The following is a 20475-nucleotide window of genomic DNA, read 5'->3' as shown; positions in this document are numbered from 1 at the left end:
ATAGTGCTATTCCGTACGTCCAGATTGGTTTTATGACCATTTTATATATTTGTCGGAGACGAAAGGACGCCGGGACCCCTATGGAATTTCAGGACAACACCCTAACCTTGCAACCTAGAGCCTAATATAGCCGTAACGACTCAATCGCAATTATCCAAACCGATAGCAATCGTACGGGATTAGTGACGGTGAGCCTTGGCTCGGTGCGACAGCTCGCCGCCCAACGTAGCCGCGGTCAACGGGACGGGCGCTCCGTCTAACAAAGGTGCGGAGCGGTGCTATGACCCTCATAAAAGAAACTACCCATGGAGGTATCGGACAGTAAAACATGCTAACGGTTCCCTAGGACAATGAATACCTGACGTTGAGGCATGTACACAACACAAGTCCCGGCAGCCCGAGGACCCGCTATAAAACCTGGGTTTTTTCGGCAATTGAGATGTTTTTGCAAACGGACAGGCGGCTTTTGTCCCAAATCGACCAATCGACAGCGACGTCGATCGGAGGATCGTGTGTACGGAGCAGGGAGTGGTGCTCGTGTGAGTTAGAGCAAGGGAACCTGTCTTCCCGTTGGCCGCGGATTCGTTATCAAGCCTGAGGCCCTCGTCACTAGTGTCGCGTGCGTGTGTCTGCTGTGTACCCGCGCCTGTTCCGTAACACCCCCCTATCGACAATAAAGGTACCCCACGCGAGACCGGACGATGGAGACTCCAACGCGGAACCGCTACCTCCCGCGAGCCCTCCCCGGGAGGGCGCCTCGAGCTCGGACTCGGAGTGTGACTCGAGCTCGGATTCGGATTCAGACTCGACATCAGAAGTGGGATTCGAACACACGTTATCGGCGCGGGAGCGTAAGAGCATCGTGCGCGCACTAAGGCGGTCGCTAGGGAAGAAGAAGAAGAAGAAAGGACACCGGGCAACCTGGGTATCGTTATCGCGCTTCAACCCCGAAGCCGCGGACGCAGATCCAGCCGCCTGGTACACAGCCGTCGGCCTGCTCATGAGGGACCACCCCCTGAAAAACAGCGCACTGTATTCTGCCCTAAACCGTGCCCTAGAGGGTCCGGCAGCATATTGGCTTACGCAAATATTGAACGGCGACGAGCTCACCTTGCCAGATTTTAAGGAACAATTCGCCGCACACTTCGGTGGCCAAGAAGTAGCAGCCGCGTCGCTAATCAAGGTAGCCGAGGAACTACCGCGGGACGGCGAAACATCAGGGGCGTACGGAAATCGTATCATCACCCTCCTGGGGTCGAAGTGCCGAAATTCAACCAGGGAAGAGGTACTCGCCGCCACCGCCCTCCATCTGCTGGCCTTGCGCGACGAACGTTTTAAACGACTAGCGCTCACGAGTGACATCACGTCGGTGAAACAATTCCAAAGAGAAATGAAGCCCTTCCTATACGCGGAGTGGCCAACGTCCCCGCCGTGGAGGTCATCAGCGAGCTCCGGAAACAAACGAGGCAGGTCACCCGCCCCCCGGACCAGGTGCGGCCACTGCGGTATTTACGGACATCCGACATCCGAATGCCGCAAGAGGGCGAAGTGGGAACCGAAGAAGGACCCCCGACGCCCGGAGGAAAGCCGACCGGCTGCACCACCAAAAGCGTTGTGCTTTCACTGCCACAAGCCGGGACACATCGCGTCTCGCTGTCCATCGGGGCGAGAAGGAAAACATCGCCCCGAGGGCGAGCGCCGGGTCGATGCCTGCGTGGTGGAAGCCCGACGGGTAGACTGAGCCAACAGGGTGAGTCGTTTCCATTCTACTTCGATTCTGGAGCCATATGTTTGTTAATTAAAGAGTCCGCAGCCTCGAAATATTCCGGCAGAAGAACGACTCACGTAGTAGTACTGCGAGGAATAAGAAATACGTGCACGGGAAGTACGTCTCAGATTCTGTCCACCGTGTGTATCAACGGTCTTACATTGGACATAACTTTTCACGTTCTTGCGGACAGCAACTTAAAGTACGATATCATGATTGGCCGTGAAATTTTAAGCCAGGGTTTTGACGTAAACATTACACGAGACAGCGTTGATATTTACAGGAGCAAGGTGATTAACGTTTGTAGTAAAGTCGCGGAGGTCGCGGTCGATATTAACGAGGTCGATACCGACGTGATCGGTAACGATAAGGCTCGATTGATTTCCATCCTCGAAAGTTTCAAAGAATCATTCATTACGGGCTTCCCGCGTACTCGCGTAAGTACGGGTCAGCTAGAGATACGGCTAATCGATCCCAACGTCACCGTGCAACGAAGCCCCTACCGACATAGCGAGCAAGAGCGCAGGATAGTACGCGAAAGGATAGACGAATTAATTAGAGCCAAAATAGTAAGGCCTAGCAATTCGCCGTTCGCTAGCCCCATGGTACTCGTGAAGAAGAAGGACGGCACGGATAGATTGTGTGTAGACTTCCGAGCGCTGAACAAAAACACGGTCGCGGATCGGTATCCCTTACCCCTTATCGCGGATCAAATCGCGAGACTACAAAACGCGAGATACTTTATCACCCTGGACATGGCCAGCGGGTTTCACCAAATTCCCATTCACCCCGACTCGACAGAGTATACCGCGTTCGTCACCCCCGACGGCCAATACGAATACCTAACGATGCCGTTCGGACTGAAAAATGCCCCTGCCGTCTTCCAGAGGGCCATCCTCAAGGCCTTAGGCGACCTCGCGCACTCGTACGCCGTTGTTTATCTGAACGACGTTCTAATAATTGCCGACTCAATCGACCAGGCGTTGGAAAGGTTGCACATCGTACTAAACACCCTCGTGGACGCTGGATTTTCTTTCAATTTCGCGAAATGTTCCTTCCTGAAGATGTCGGCACTTTATCTGGGGTACGTGGGTCGTAACGGAGAAGTTCGTCCAAACCCGAGAAAGATACAAGCTTTGAATTCTCTACCAGCTCCGTTGACCGTCACACAGCTCCGGCAGTTCATAGGCCTGGCTTCCTACTTCCGGACGTTCATCCCCAAATTTTCACAAGTGATGAAACCCCAGTATGCACTCACTTCTAGTAGCAAGTACATCGCTTGGACGGATAGGCATGAAAAGATAAGACAAAAGGTCATTTCCGTCCGGCGAAAGAGATTAATATGGCCGAGATCTCCGACGACTGGCTACTAGCGGAACAACGTCGCGACCCCCAAATCTCGGAAATCGTCGGCAAACTACAGAACGAAGAGCTCGCGGAAGACGTCGCGAACACCTACGAATTACGGTCCGGCACCCTGTACCGCAAAATACAAAGGAGGGGCAAAACTCTCTGCTTGCCCATTGTCTCGAGAAGCTTCAGATGGTCAGTGATTAACCATGTGCATATTTCTTTTAATGATGAAATTAAAGATGTTATACGAGTAGCGATAATACCGTAAACTGTTTATAATGTAATTAGACATAAAGTTCCTTATAAGCTTGTAAGAAGTTTCTATTTGTAAATTGGTTGGTTCATTATTTTGTTTTACTTTATTTATATGATCATATATTACTTTATATCCTTTTATTTTATTTTATGTTTTATTATCTCCTTTATTTATTTTATTTTATCAGCATAATTTTCTTTAATCTGTTCTATCTTTTCTAATAATCTGTGAGTACTGTAATTTTAAAGCCATTGGTTTGGATTCATTATAACTAATATTTTATTGATCTGCGGCATTTCAGTCAATATCACACCATTATGTTATTATTATTATTATCATATTATTATATGGTTATTATTATATTACAACTGTTTTCTGAATAAACGCTAAAAAAGGTTCACATTATGCAGTTGTTTATTGAAATCATTACAAAGTCTCGTAGTATTTAAACACACAACGCAACACTGAAAACTCGTTTGTCGGAAAGTAGCAGCATTGCTGTCAATGATATTAGCATAGTCGTCTGTGCTATGTGTATCAACATAAGCGTCGGACGCGTGTATCAGCTGGTGTTGCTATGAGAGAGGTGCAGACAGGCGATCAATGTTAGCCATACAATTCGGATTTAAGACTCAGACTGCGGATTTCAGACGCAGCCGCGTAAGGCACGGCTGTACGGCTAAGGAAATTCCATCTTTAGACGATTGTCAGACATATACTTACATACGTTTAAGGCGGATTCAATATTTGATAATTTTTAAAAATCAGTTGGAAATAAAATTTTTAGAATTAAAAGACAGACATGTGTTTATAATTTCCAACATCAGAAAGTATTGATTCTTTATTGCGAACGAAATGTCATTTAGATATGTTAAATCTTACACATTAAACCTTCAAAGGAGCAACTCGATTACAAAAATAGTTTCTAAATTCCATTTTCATGAAATGAGCAATTCACGTAAATTATATGATATGCCACTGAAAAAAATTCCTAACTTTGAAGTCAAAAAATTATCAATTTGATGTGCAATGACCCTTATTGGAAAACAGAAGCATGTTTCAGTTATGCAAATGGGTGTGAGCCATACAACAGACGCTACCATCTGATACTTATACTGTCTTTTCTATCGTTACTTAGTATTTTATCTGGCACTTCGAGACTGAAAAAACTGAGGTTTTACATTTTCTTCCTGTGATTCTTGCTGTTCTTTATTCGATTTAATTAAGTCAGCTTTTCGTAACAGCCTATACCTACAATTATAACTAAGCGTACAGGTAGATAATACATAGATAATAGTAATAGATAATGAAAAATAAATAACAAATAAATAGATAATAATGTATTAATTAATTAAATGTTTCAGATAGAACGTTTTAATTTTATAAAAGGAGCGAGATAGGGAATTTTTATCAAGAAACGACTTGAAATCATGTTATTGAGATATGTATAATTTTATGTGCTAGACTAGGTTAGTTGCGTGGTAGAGATACTTGTATGTGAATATCAGTGTGTGCAAGCATGTATGAACGCGGTGTCTCGAAAACAAAGGAATGTAAACTGTTGAGTTAACAGTCTGGTATGGAAGAAAGTGCTGAGAAGCGCGCAAGTGTGTATCGATTAATATCTTTGGAATCGTTTATCAAATAAATATATAACTATTCTAATATTAATTCCAAGTGTGAATTTATTGTTCCTATATCATTATTTCGGTTATTAGGATCCAAACTTCTCAACACATATTTAATTAATATTTTTAACTATACGTACAACTTATACGTAAACACAAACGTAGTAAGGAGAAAACAAAGAATAGAAGTGAAAGCTAGAAAAATTTGTTAAGAAATTGATAGTTTCGTAACAACATATATACGTGGTTTTACAATAAAATGTCCTATTTATATTTAAAGGTAGGGCTATCTAAGTTACGATACTTTGTAATGGAACATTATAAATTGGTAAAGACACCTAAAAACAATTAGAATAAATAAATCAGGCTGTTTCTAGATCCCTATAAGCTACATAGGATTTTCTGACTTTGTTTAAAAGGCAAAAAATATGAAGAACTTTGAATATTTCAACCAGTGGTCAAAAATAACAATTATTCGCAAAATTCTTACGAGAGAAGTTATTTAAAAAAAACTTAACTCCCCTTGGCAATAAAAAAAATCTACTAAATTATAAAAGATGTTTTGAAAAAATTAAGTGATTAAAAAATATTAATTTTCGAGTATTCTGATTACAAATAATCATTATAAATGAACATTTCTACGGTTACCGATAACTATTATCAACGATAAATATTGTTTTTGGTTATCGATAACCATTACTGTAATGAACTATTTTTAGTTATTGATAATCATTATCGGTGACGGAATTTCTAACCAAAGAAATTTGAGTAATTGTAATGATTATTTCTGATCAAAACAATTTAAAATAATTGTAAGATACTAATGTTTAAACTATAACTTTGTAAATTTGGGTTACAACTGTCATAGTCCCTGATTTCAACATATTTTTAAAAAATGAAAAAATACTATACAGAACATTTTAATTAATTGTAAGAAGCGCAGTAAACGGAATTTGGTCTTAAAGTTCGTTTCTCTTTCTTCCATAGAGAGAATCCAAGAATACGCTGTGTAGAAATACCCGGAGCCCTTTCAACGCACCTCGAATCGCGTTAGTCACAACCAATGTAAGGAAGCAAAAGGGTTGCAGTTAGAGTGGAAGAAAAATCGGAAACCACTGAGATTACTATGGAAATGGATGGAGTTAAAAAGATAAGAAAATCGGAAATTATCCCAAGGATACGTCTGTTAGTTTCTAATTGTAGGTACTTTCCCAACTGTTTCGCAAAAAGCAATGTCGGTAGTAACTGCTAGTAATAAATGGATATTCGTGAGAGTACAGAAATTAAGTAATAATGGTTGTAAGTTGAGTTTATAATATTTACTGATCGTTTTGAAGCATTTACGGAACATTTTAGAGCACTGGGTAATAAAGTTTAACCATAATACAGATCTGAAGAAAATCATGTTGAATTTCTGAAAAATGGTTTCTAAATATGTAGATTTGAAGAAAATTGTGGTGAATTTCTGAAGGATACCTAGTATAAATTTATCGCACAGAATATCGTGTAATTAATAGTGCAATTCGTAAACGGATGTAATTAGATGATGTTGATTGTAAAGATTTTGTAAGTGTCACTGAATATTTTGCAGGAGAGAGCGTAATGATAAGAATCAAGAGCTATGTGTAGGTAATGCAATTTGTACTTGCACTGACATGGAAAAAGGAATAGACAATATAAGATAATATTTTTTCGTTTGAGGCTTTATTTTCCAAGACAATTAGGTTTGAACTTTATACTTTATGTGAAGTATAACACATTTTGTTTAACTAATTAATTTTCCTTTTTTATTTAAATTAAACATAATATTAAAAATGATTATCTTTTTTTCCAATGGGTTAAGTTTAGGTTGGACTATATAAAAATGCGGCCGTCTACTCTAAAATGAAACGTAATCGTAACATAAATTGCATTAACACTTTCGCTTCGGCAGTCCAGTCCGCCTAAGTGCTCTCCCTGTACGGAGGCGCGCGCCACACATGCGCACAGTGGCGTGATTGCTGTATAAATGTTTTCCTAAGTCTTAAATAACAACTGTGCTGAATAAAACAATAATAAAACAATCTTTGCTCCAATATGGTAAGTATAATTTACATGTTTAATATGAAAAGGCTTGTTACGACCGTTCGCGGGGGACGCGGTCGCTAGGAAAACGCGTCAGCGAGAGGCGTAAATTCTCGCTACGATTATGTTAATCGACGCCGCGAAATAGTCGTTCCCCTGTTTCGGTTAAGATAACAGAGGTGGTTTAATGAATGTAACACTGTATTAACAGGTTAACATAGAATAATATATTTTACAATAATATGATGAATATGTTACAGAAATTTGACTCGACTTTGCGATATCTCTAGATAAATTCGTTTGCTCGTCAGATTTGTCGAAGTGTCACGTTAGACTCGTCAGAAGGAACTGAACGCCCTTCGATTATTCCTTTGTCTCATTTGGAAGACGACCCCCACTATGCTCGGGTCACGCCACCGCTCGCGCCTATGATCACGTATGCCTCTTCTTGTGTGAAAAACGTAACGGTCAAAAATCGACGTTTCTAGAGCTCGCTGCTTGGCGACAACTATGCTCTTGTCACGTAAAGTTGGTACTTGGGTGGTAGTAAGAAGACTGAGTCGTAACCCAACTACTTATTTTCCTTTATAAAACTTTATTATAAATGTTCACACTTACAAAATAACACCGAACCGGAGAATAGGGGTTGTATGAGTACAGCAACTAGAAGAGGAACAAGAACTGCCCGAGCTGGGTGAAGTCTCGGTTTATATACGTTTTGGTTTTAGGATGTTGAGGGGCTAGGTGTAGGTTATGATGTAGAAAGTGTCCGAAGGTCGGGGGTCCATATCCTATCTCTGATGTGGACTGAGGTGCATCACAGCCTTGGTGTATGTTATGATGATAAGGTGGTGATGTATCCAAAAGTGTCCAAAGGTCGGGGGTCCATATCCTATCTCTGATGTGGACTAAGGTGCGTCACAGTCTTGGTGTATGCTATGATGATAAGGTGGTGATGTGTCCAAAAGTGTTCGAAAGTCGACCGTCGATGTATTATCACTGATGTAGGTTGAGATGTGATTGATGTCACACTCTCGTGGATACATTGTATATGATCCGGTGGGCAGATAAGACGGTCTGCCTGCAACGCTGTAGGACCGCGAGCGACGGTTAGAAAATACAGCCTGTGGTAAGCCTCGTGGCGTAACAAGGCTTACAAAATTGTAGGTAATATATTACATATTTACATGACTTTACGATAAGATGTTTAATATAACTAATTATGAAAAGTAAGAAACTTTAACTTTAACTTAATTTTAACTTTTAAGAAGCGATTAATCCAATATATCGATAAAATAAACAGAAAATGTTCTGCCGGTAACGAAAAAATATATTATTGACTACAGATGGCACTGGTGTAACTGGTGTATAATTGATATATGGGGTGCCGATCGTCGTGTGATATCAATTACTTTCCAATCCAATCAGAGATAAGATCTCGACCCCCGACTTTCGAACACCAAAGGGCTGCGACGCATTTTCGTCCCCATCAGAGAAAACACATCGACTCCCGACTGTCGGACGCCAAAGCTGCGACGCACCTTAGTCCTCATCGAAGATAAGGCTTGACCCCCGACTTTCGGACTCCTTTGGAACCCACACCGAACCCCTCAACATCCCCAAGCCAGGGTGTATATAAGCCGAGACTTCATCCAGCTCGGGCAGTTCTTGTTCTTGTTCTAGTCGCTGTTCTCGTACAACCTTTTTTCTCCGGTTTGGTGCCAAAGTTATAATAAAGTTCGATAAAAGAAAATTAATAGTTGAGTTACGACTCAGCTTTCTTTTCTCTTACAACCTAAGTATCGATTTTACGTGACAGTCGCGTGGTCGCCGTCTATAAGCGGCACCGGAAGCGAAAGGGTTAAAGCTTTTTGCGAATATCTTGGAAACTAAAGCCATGTAGCGATAACATGTATAAAAAAAAGTTGTCCAGAATGATGACCTTGACAATACATTTCAAAATCATGAAAATTCTTATGTTCAATAAGGAATCCACGGTCAACGGAGTAACTCTTTGTTAAACGTAGAATATATTTTGAAGCACAAAATAACGTTTGCTGTGACACTCGGTATAATACTGGACGTAAATCATTACATATTGTATATATATGTCGGAGATGAAAGAACACCGGAGCCTTTGGAATTATGGATAATTCCGCAACACTGTAATATAGATTTTATCATAGCTGTAATTAAACAATTGTTGTCATTCAATCTGATTGTAATTGTTCGAGATTTGTGATAGCGAGGTTGGATTCGAGGTGACAACTGGTCGCCGAACGTAGCCACGGTCACGGAATGGACGTTTTGCCTGACGGAGGTGTGGAGTGTTTGTATGGTTCTCCCTAGAAATGTGGTTGTGGCGGCATACGGCGATACGGTCGATATAATGGGACACACGTTGTATTAATAATCAAACTCCAGGCAGAAACTGCTTAGCAACGGCGGTTGGAACTTTCTCGATGCTTCCAACGAGTATATAACAAACAAATGCAATGCAATCAATTTACTATTCGTGCGATCGCCTTGGAGAGTGATACATCGAGCAGTTTATTCCGAGCGTCTCAACAATCGCATTTTATAGCTAAAATTATTCTACGCGTAGTAAAGAGTTATCCCGTTGACCGTGGATTCGTTTGAACCCAAGAACATTGTTAATAGCGCTCATTAAACTCATTATTCGTTAAACTTATTATTCGTAAAACATATTATTCGTTAATCTTATTATTCGTTAAACTTATTATTCGTTAAACTCAATATTCATTATACTTTGTAAAAGTCTTGTATATACGTGTAAATTATGTGGAACATCTCGTATCTTATTCCAAAAATTATGAGCTGAGGTGGTTTATTCTACGTGATAAAATTGTAATAGTCACTGTATACTCAAATCACTTTAAATACAAGTACAGAGAGAGATAGTGTATGCCGGTTGTAATCGTCGCTCGCTCAATGCTACCGTTCAACTCTACGCTTGATATTCCACTGTATGACCTGTTATAATGATTCGTTATAATGATCGTCCTAGAAAGGACGCTCGTCTATTCGTACCGACCGATGGCATTATAAAAAGTTCAAATGTAAATACGGATGACGATTAGAAAGAACGGCGATAATGTTTTGTTCGGCATTTGTTTACCTTTAGACCTAGCAAAGCAAAACAACGTTGTCACTCCAAGGCACAACAATACGATCCGCCTTAAACGTACGTAAGTACATGTCTGACAATCGTCTGTTCCAGTAGCAAACTGCAGACGCAAGTTTATTGCAATCAATTTCGATCATGTTTAAGAAATGTTGACAAAATCTTTTGTTTCTTTTCGAGCGCTTGGAATGCCCCTTTATATCTAACTGACTTTCCTGATCTTTTTTTGTTGTGAGGTATTTTGCAATCTGAGCACGCTTTTCCTGGAAAGAGTGTTAGACAGGGTCCTATTGTCTAAAGATGGAATTTCCTTAGCTGTATAGCCACGCCTTACGCGGTTGCGTCTGAAATCCGCAGTCTGAGTCTTAAATCGGAATTATTGGGTAAAATTGATCGCCTGCCTGCACCACTACATAGCTAGACCAGCCGATACACGCGTCCGACGCTTGTGTTGATACACATAGCACAGACCACTATGCTAATTGTTAGGGAAGTGATACATTTACACTGTACATGAGAGTGTGTGTGTAAGGGTCAGAGGGCGTCCAGGTCTTAGTGGAGACAAAAGACGGTTGCCAGATGTTAGAAGAATCTAGGATAGTCGGTTGGCGACAAGCGTGCGTGCAAGACGTTCTTCAGAGTGTAATATAGATGTATAGCTGTTGTGTGTGAAATATAGTCAATTATTTGTATTTCCAAATCCTCGAATTTCCTTAACAATTATCCTTTCGCTGCATTCCCACGGTCACCGTGACATTCGCCCCTCCTTAGCTTCTCTTTGCTCCGCTAAAGCGTAAGGCTCTGGTGGGGCTTCTAAGTTGAATGATCCGCTTATCTTCGTCTTCGGTGATATTTTGGAAGGTGACCGTCCTTGGTACTGTTGATGATTGATCGATCCTGTTTACGCGAGCGGTAGGGCAGAGTATTTTGATACATACATTTTTAGGAAGTGATCGGCGTAGATATTCGAAAAGTTTACATTTGTACATTACATATATTGTTCCTAGTCCTAGGGCTACGATTCCTAATATTTGTAGTGTGGATATGCCATATTCCTTCAGTGAATTTATGCGTCGCTCAAATTGAAAGGTACTGATTTGTGTTTGTAATGCATCGAGGTTGGCTTTATATCGGTTAAAATTGTGAGTTACCTTTGGAGCTGTTTCTAATATTTTCTCTAATATTGGAACATCTGTTTCTTCGAAGCTGTATATACTATTCTTAAATTTGGTTTCGTAAGAGATGTTTTTACGCGATCCTCCTTTTTTCATGATATTATGATCGTATGTGATTATGCACCCGGTTTTACTGCTAATTAAGCTTGGTTGTCTAATTTCTAGGATTTTATGTGTCTTACATAACACGTCGATTTGTACATTTTTCGCAGGAATAATAATATAATGGTTTTCCGTCTGCAAAGGTACGAACGTCAATTCTTCCAGCGTGAAGACAGCAGTCGGGCAAGTTTTGACCGTCTGTCTATTAGTAATTAATTCTGATCTGCATTCAGGTGAATTGATTCTATTGTGACTCGGTTGAGTTCTTTTACAAATGTGGATGATTGCTGTTCGTTTAGAATATTTATTTAAATAGTGACTATCGGCAAAGGTGTATTGTTCTGAGTCGGTTAGTATCAAGTCAGTTTCTATTACAGGCGCAATGAATACAGAGTTTTGTTTAGAAGGTATCGGGTAAATTTTAGTTATTTTCCATTCATTGTTTTCAAAAAGCGGCACAGTTATTGTATATATGAGTTTGTTATCTCTTATCCATACCTTTAGTTTACTTAGATCTAGAATTAGTTGAGAGTTTTGAACTGAAGGTTCGATATGGTTAGTCAAAATTTTGTCTCGTTATTTGGTCAAGTGTTTTTAAGAATTGTTCAGGTTCTATAACTTGTGAGTTTATGATTCCTTGTTTCCCTAGCATGACAGTGTCAATAATTTCGCCGATGTTAATATGGAGCTCTGATATGGTAGATTCAGTTTGAATTAGTAGGGAGACTAATATTTCGTTTTTTTCATTGTGGTTTTCAATCTTGTGTATATCGTTGGCTAAGTTTTCAACTTGATTTGTTTTGTGTTGTACAGCACGCGTTTGATGAGTGCGGTTTGGTTACTAAGGATTGTTTTTATTTTGTTATTGAAATCAAATAATGTATCGATGTTTTTCTTAATGAGTTCTAGATCCTTTTCGTCAAGAGTTCCGAATAAAGTTTTGGATACTGAGCCTACGACATTGAGCAATCCGCGTTTGCTTCTATAACGCAATAATAATTTGAGTTGCCGAGTCAGGTTTTAAAGATTTCTATACTTAAATTTTAGGCTGCTTATTTCTGGTATGTAAGCGCAAGGTGGTTTACATTGACGGTCTATTAAATCTATTACGCGTTGTAATCTATTAACTTCGTCAATTGGATCGTTAAGGCCTACTATAAGGGTGATATCTATTTGTTCGATGTACAGATAGCAATCGTTGATATGTTCCAAGAATATGTTGGCGTAATTTAATGGTTTTACTACTAGATCGCTTTTAATGTACTCGAGTGTTATGATGATCCATATTATGGTCTTCTTCCTGAAAGGTAGGGTTTTAGCCTGTTACCGTGGATTCTTTGCGTGTGACCGTTGCAATATTCGATAAGATAGGTGGGTGGATTGGATGAGAGGATTTCTGCTAGTCCTAGCCATTCGTGGTCTAGTTTGTTAGTTTTGTGATCGTTATGTACCCATACTTTATCTTTAACTCGGAATATCGTCTGTGTTTTAATAATTTTCCGTACTTGATCTCTTTGATATCGCTTTTTGTTAGATTCGGTAATTCGTGTTGCTTTAACTATATAGGCGTTATGTCGATTTTTCCAGAGGTTAAACAATTGTTCTCTAGTTAGGCTAGGAGTGGTTGATATTGAGGATGGCATGTTAGCTTGTCGTCCAAATGTTAATTCGAATGGAGTATGACCGGTCGTCTCGTGTACTGAAGTACTATATCCCATGCATATTAATTTTAAGTTTTCATCCCAGTCGTTCTGTAGGTCGGTCGTACAAGTTCGAATAAGGTCCTTTACTACGGCATGCGTTCGTTCAAGGGATCCGTTAGATTGTGGATGGAAAGAAGTGGTTTTTAGATGTCGGATTGTGAAAGCCTTTTCAAATGTGTCCATCAATTTACATACGAAATTTCGTCCCATGTCCGTAAGAATATTTTTTGGTGCGGAAAATATATATACATAGTGATCCAAAAGTTCGTTAATGATTGAGTTGGCTGTTTGGTCTTTTAAGGGTATGAGGATGAGATATTTGGTTAATTGATCTTGGATAGATAGGATAAACTAATTGCCCCGCTTGGTTTTGGTGAGAGGTCCGAATATGTCCATTGCGATTTTGTCATTAGGATTAAGGGGTGTGTCAGTTATTATAGGTTGTTCTTTGGCCCTGATACGATTTAGCTTTTCTGGTTGGCAGGTTTCGCAGTTTTGTATGAATTCTGTAACATCTTGTTCTAGGTTCGTCCAGTGATGGTGCTCTTGTATTAGTTTCACGGTGCGGTGTATACCTAAGTGTCCTACTATTTCGTTATGATTTTCGCGTAGTATCGTTTGTCTTTGTTCGTTATCATAGTCTACTGGCGGATCTTGTCCAAATATTAATTTAATTTGTTGGAATCTAGTTGTTAGAAACCTCAGCATAAGTTGAATATTTACCTTTTCTAACGTGCTGAAGCTATTGTCGTTTATTCCTATTTGTAAGCGTCCGGTTCGGTGTTTAATAAAGTGTTTGGTTAATTGACGCAACCAATGCTGTTCGTTAAAGTCTCCTAATTCGGTCTTTGTAATTTGTTTAAAGTGTGGTCTGTTAGGTTTTTAAGTTATCGGAGCTGGGGTGATATTGATTTTCCAGTCTATATTCTCGTCATAATAGTCCGGGTTTTCTACATTGGGTTGGATTTCTTCATTAGTGATAGGATACAATCGGGATAGAGCGTCTGCGGCTGTATTTTCTTTTCCTTTTTTGTATTCGATTTCATAATCGTACTCCTCGAGTCTCAAACGCCATCGCACGAGTCTCGATGAGGGATCTTTAACATTCTTTAACCATTTCAAGGCTGGATGATCACTTTGAATTTTAAATTTTCTACCAAGTAGGTATTGTCTTAATCTTTTCATTGACCATACTATTGCCAATAACTCTTTCTCGGTCGTGGAGTAATTTTTTTCAGGAGGGTTCAAAGTTCGGGATATATAACAGCATGGATGTCCGTCTTGGGAGAGTATTGCTCCTAACCCTTCGTTACTTGCGTCTGTTGTTAATGTGAATGTTTTGTCAAAGTCTGGATATTGTAGTACAGGGGCTTCGCAGAGATTTTGTTTTAGTGTGTCAAATGCAAGTTGTTGTTTATCGGTCCAATGGTATGGAGTGTTCTTTTTTGTGAGATCTGTCAGTGGTTTCGCGATTCTAGAAAAATTACGTATAAATTTTCTATAGTATCCAACGAGTCCTAAGAATGATTTTATGTGGGTCGCGGTTTTTGGCGTTTAATGTCTTTCACAGCTTGCATCTTTTTGGGATTAGGCTTTACTCCCTCTTTAGTTACTACGTGTCCTAGGTATTCCAATTCTGGTTTCAAAAATTCGCATTTGTCCGGTTGTATTTTTAATCCTAAATTTTGTAGTCTGTCTAGTATAATAGCTAGATTTCGGTTATGTTCTTGGATGGTGCTCCCGAATATTATAATGTCATCTAGGTATACAAAACAGTTATTTCCTATTAATCCCCGTAGCGCGGTATCCATCATACGTTGAAACGTCGCCGGTGCGTTTTTTAGGCCGAAGGGCATGCGATTATAGTGGAAGTGACCTTGTGAGGTTGAGAATGCAGTATATTTTTTGGAATTTTGCTCCATAGGTATCTGGTGAAATCCTGACGAGAGGCCTAGGGCTGAGAAAAATTTAGCTTTGCCTAAGTGATCGTGTATTTCGTCCGAATTTGGTAAAGGATACGCGTCTTGGTCTGTTTGCTCGTTTAATTTTCTAAAATCTATAACGATTCTCCATTTTTGTTTGCCTGATGCATCTAATTTTTTTGGAACTACCCAAATTGGTGCGTTATATGGACTGTCCGATGGTTCTATGATTTGTTTGTCTAACATGTCTTTGATTTGAGTCTCGATTTCTTTTTTATGACATTCGGGCGGTCTATAAGATTTGATGTTTATAGGTTTGTCTGTCTTGAGTGTGATTGTATGTTCTGTCAAGTTGGTACATGGTAATGAGTCTGTTTCCATATTAAAAACGTCTAAGTAATTGATGAGGATTTTCTCAAGGGGTTCTCGAAGTTCTGGATCAATATGTTTGGTACGTATTATTTGTGCGAATTTATTAATTTGGCTTAGTTTATCGGGGTTCTCTATTTCGTTTGTAATGTGACAGATTTGCTTACCAGTGTTGATGAAACATACTGCTGTGGGCTTTCCTTCGATGTATTGGGTTGAAATTAAAGTTTCGCCTGGTCTTATCTTGCTATCGGTTTTCTGGAATGGTAATATAATTTCGTCTAAGGTTAGTTTATTGTTAGTGACGCTGTATTGGTACTTTGTAAGGAATGGGAGTCCGATTATTCCATCTTCGATTAGAGGAAAGTTGTTAGGGACTACGTGGAATTGATGATTTTTCTTGAGCATGGTTAAATTGCAAATTTTGTTAGTGGTATGTTTGTCGCTTCCCATTAGGAAGGTCTTTGGGTTAGAGGTTTGGACGTTTAGCGAGGCTTTTTCTTTTATAAGGTTGGCGAATGGAAAATCTTTCCTTGGAATCTTTCCTTGGTTGGCGAATGGAAAATTTCGAGAGTAGCAGTTTTCGGCTGTGTGTCCAGTTCGTAAACACTTCGGACACTTCGGTTTCATGCGGTCGTCTAATGGTCGGCTAGGTAGCTGAGCAAAAGATTGTGGTTGTGGATCGGTAGTAGTTCGCTTGGATACTAGTGTAGTGTTGTGAGATTAATTCTTTGGACGGTTGGCGACACGATTTGCTTCTCGTAACCATTGTTTTCTGTCGGCTGCTAGTTGTTGGGCAAGGTTCAGGATCTTTGGATCGCTAGATACTACCACCTGTCCTATCTCGTATCGTAAGTTGAGCAAATAGGTTTTCAGTGCTTCGCGTTCTTCAATATCTATAGCTACACGTCGTTCTGTTGGTGTGCGGTTTTCGTTTTGAACTGCGTAATTTAATTCGTTTAGCTGTTGTCGGAATCTGGAGTTGAAAGATTGTACACTTTCTGTTGCCCCTTGTTTTAAATTCTTTAATTTGTCCCTACAATTGCTAACAGTTGTTGGTGTCAATACGTGTTGTCTTAAGCATGAATATAAGTCTTCGAGCGAGTTGATTTTTAGATATCGTATGTTTCGTTTCGCGTTATCTGTAATCCTTTCGATCAGTATGAGATCGCGGCGCGGTTAGATGAGGCTCGTGGTCTTTGTGAAGCGTTCGGTCCGTCAGTTTCGTCATCAGTTACGTTATCAGCAGCAGTTTCTAAATGGGTGTTCATTAGCGACTGGTCGGTCTCGGTATCGTATTTTATTTCCATGGTTTTTGCAAGATCGCGTATTTCTTTCGAGCGGTTTCTATCACTAGTTTCCGCAAATTCCTTTATGTTTTTAATGTTTTGATCGGTGCTATTTCTAAAGCTCTTAAACTCGTGAGTTAGGCTTTCAAATTGTTCAATCAGGGTAGCGATTAGCTCATTTTGTTTAGCGGTACTCTTGTCAGTTGGGTTCATGCAGAGAAATATGACACTTTCGGCGGGGGAAGAGTCACTATCTTCAGAACGTATTTCGGGTTTACGGTTTCGATAATGTACGAAAGCCAGCTTACCGAGATTCTTTGTAGATCCTTTCTTTTGATCAAGGAGGTGACCGTGGTCCTTCGCTGTAGAATCCGTATAGCTCCCGTTCAAGTTTGCTCTTGATGCGTTGAATGGATCCTGGCAGGATCGCCAATTTTGTCACGTCGATTCGGGGTAATTTCACGTTCCGCAAGTAAGGTGAGAGATTCGCACTTCAATTATGATCGTTATTACAAATTTTATTAGAAACTGACAGAGTAACGATACAGAATGTTTTAACAGAACAGAACAGAATGTCGAGTACTGACTTGGGAGGTATTTTTATATCAAGGGTTTGGTTCCTGTGGAGGTTATCGCTGGATGCCGGACATATAGGGATTCCGTTACTGCTTAGTTACTGTTTCGATGGCTAAGGTATGTGAGATATAATTATCCTTTCGCTGCATTCCCACGGTCACCGTGACACAATCGTATCCCACTATTGCTTATACAGTTCCGATGAATGCGACCCATCCTTCTGTTAACACTGTATTACTTACATTTATAATTACATGTTGATCATTAATTGTCACTATTATTATTAAAGCACTTATTTTAACGTTTCATCAACGAGTGATAACGCGTATTGTCTTTCGTCCAGATGTCATTTCAAAATGTTTCACAATACATTCAGGACATGCTGCGACGAAGCATGCGCAAGTGATTCGTACAGCGCAAACCCACAATCCGTGACACGGGCAAGATGTATAGCTGCACATATGGAATGCTTTACTGTCTTGTCATAAAATTCCTGGTCATTAGAATTCAGATTGATATAACAATCATCGCAAATCATGTGAATTGCATTTCAATAGCAACATTCCAATAACTCTTTATATGTTTTCGGATAACGGGTGGGAAGTATTCTGTGCATTGGATCGTATAATTCTTCTCTTTCTTCTTGTTTATAATGTATTACATCGATTATTATGACATCGACACTTCGTCCAACATTTAATACCCGTCTTAAGTTTACTGATAGCTGAAAATGTTGCGCCATACATATTGAATATGATACAGCTTGATAAGCGCTTGTACGATTCGTGTTTCACAAGTTTCACACCACATGTCATAATATCATCCCACTGTTCTGCACATATAATCCTAGCCTCCTGTGTCAACAAGGCTATTAATAACACCATCCAAATCATTGTAGCAATCCTTGTGAATCCTTTGCATGTACTCGAAGCAGTAAACGATTGTATATGATTGTATACAATAATATGTCCATAATTACTCGTGTGATTCATGATGGATAAACCGTAGTGTTACATCCATGAGATCATTGAATTCTTCATCTTGACCTTCTTCTTCATGTGGAAGACCCATATTTTGCAAGTAAGACGAATTATTAATGCCACCGTCATTGTTCATGTCTATGTTTGCTCGGTTCGTATTTTACATTATAACCTATTTCTTACACGTGCAACTTTAAATTTACTTATGTGCACTGTATGTTGTTGACGTTTGATTAACACCTTCTGTATATATATGTCGGAGATAAAAGGACATCGGGGCCTCCCTTTTGGAATATTGGGAAAACCCGCAATATCCTATTCCAGACTTTTTATAGCTACATTTAAGTAATAAAACTAAGAAATAGTTGTGTTCAAGGTTTATGACGATGGGCTTGGGCTCGAAGTGACATAACGAGTCACTGTACGTAGCTACGGTCACAGGAGGGACGTATACTTAACAGAGGTATGGAATAATTATGTAGCTCTCCTTAAAAATAAAGATTGACCCGAGAGGTGGGGAGAGGACTATATAAGGGCAGTTCCACTTGGACTGAGGGAGAGTCTATTCAGAGCAGTTTATTCAGATAAGTTTTACTTGTACGTGTATCACATCGCATTCGTCATCCCGTTGACCGTGGATTCGTTATCGAACCCAGATTCATTGTCATCAACATTTCGACCATTCGATCGCCGCTATTACTTGTAGCCTCTTATAATAACCGCATCTGTATCAATAAACAGCAGCTATAACCGCGATTGCAAATTCAAGTGAAGACTCGTCAAACGCCCAAAATTCCAACATTAACCCGACATTAATGTCGGAGATGAAAGGACACCGAGGCCTTCCCTTCGGAATTTTGGGAAACCCCTTAACACTTTAATGTAGATTCTGCCATAGCCGTAATTAAGCAATTGTTGTCATTCAATCCGATTGTACTTGTTCGAGATTTATGATAATGAGCTTGGGCTCGAGGCGACAACCAGTCGCCAAACGTAGCCGCGGTCGCGAAATTAACGTGTTTACCTAATAGAGATACAGAGTAATTGGATTGCTCTCCTGAGAAAGACATATTTGCAGCGGCACTCGATAGTAAACGTTCCAGCGGATTCGGTCCCGTTGTTCGCCACACGCAGACCCTATTCTTCGGGTAAGACGATTACCAGATGTCGACGCATCTCCATAGTACATGGTCAGCTAGCCTGAGGACTCGTTACAAATCTTAAGATTTAGTTAACTAAAGTCCTTCAAACAGACAAACAGTCTTTGTCCCAACTACGGGAAGATAGGGTAAATCTATTTTTCTCACGAACGACACTTCCCGCTAGCAACTTTCCTTCAAGGCCGGCTAGCATCCTTATCTAACCACCAACATGGAAATTAACGAATTAACAGCAACGTCAATTTCCCTCACTTTCCGAACGAAGGCATCTCTCCGCGAATCCGATGATCTCGTGTCCTTAGACACACAGCATCATAATTTTCCTCTGCAGCATAATCGTAACGAAAAGTCATTCTCTCGTGAGGTCTCATTAGCGAGTTACATAGCGTCTTTACGCTCGGTGAATATTTTTGCGTCTTAACAAAGAGCTAGTTTAGTAATACTTGTACCGCAGATAGGTAGATCGAGTCCGAATTAGACTTTGGAAGAAAGTACATTTGTTATCCCGTTGAACACGGATTCGTTTTCGACTCTGAGACCATTGTCATTACTTTCTAATCACCGCGCTTGTCAATTCTAGAATACTTGTCAATTCTAGAATATCCACACTTGTACCAATAATGATATTTGCACTAGTCAATGTTTTCTCTATTGCATAACAACAATGTCTAATTCAAATGAAGATTCGTTACACGCCCCTAACCCTAATTCTAATGTAAACCCGATATATATAATTAATATGATTATCCTGTTATTATTCTGTATCTGACTAATGTTTAATAAATGTTATATAATATAAATAGCTTTTCTATTACTAAACACATCTCCAAAGTCTGAAATTATGCTATAATTTTAGGTATTTGTGCATCAAGGCTTGAAATGTATGATCGAATGTACACTCAACTTTCCAAACATCATTCATTCACTCGGCGACTTATTTGTAATCTTTCCGTGTTATATGCATATATGTGTAGTGTCGTGGACA

The 20475-nt window shown here is 39.9% G+C and overlaps 1 protein-coding gene across 1 annotated transcript in view; it reads left to right on the top strand.

Annotated features, from left to right (window-relative positions):
• Window positions 1–614: 614 nt before the first annotated feature.
• LOC143304033 (uncharacterized) overlaps window positions 615–20475 on the top strand; it is a 189712-nt gene continuing 169851 nt past the window's right edge. Inside the window, exon 1 of the mRNA XM_076626330.1 lies at window positions 615–1621. Within this exon, the coding sequence (XP_076482445.1) occupies window positions 1001–1621 (621 nt within the window). The 5' untranslated portion in view covers window positions 615–1000. The remainder of the gene's footprint in view (window positions 1622–20475) is intronic.

Source organism: Bombus vancouverensis, chromosome 18, assembly GCF_051014615.1.
Source record: "Bombus vancouverensis nearcticus chromosome 18, iyBomVanc1_principal, whole genome shotgun sequence".
Taxonomy (NCBI): Eukaryota; Metazoa; Arthropoda; class Insecta; order Hymenoptera; family Apidae; genus Bombus; species Bombus vancouverensis.
This window is presented reverse-complemented; position numbering and strand designations above follow the sequence as displayed.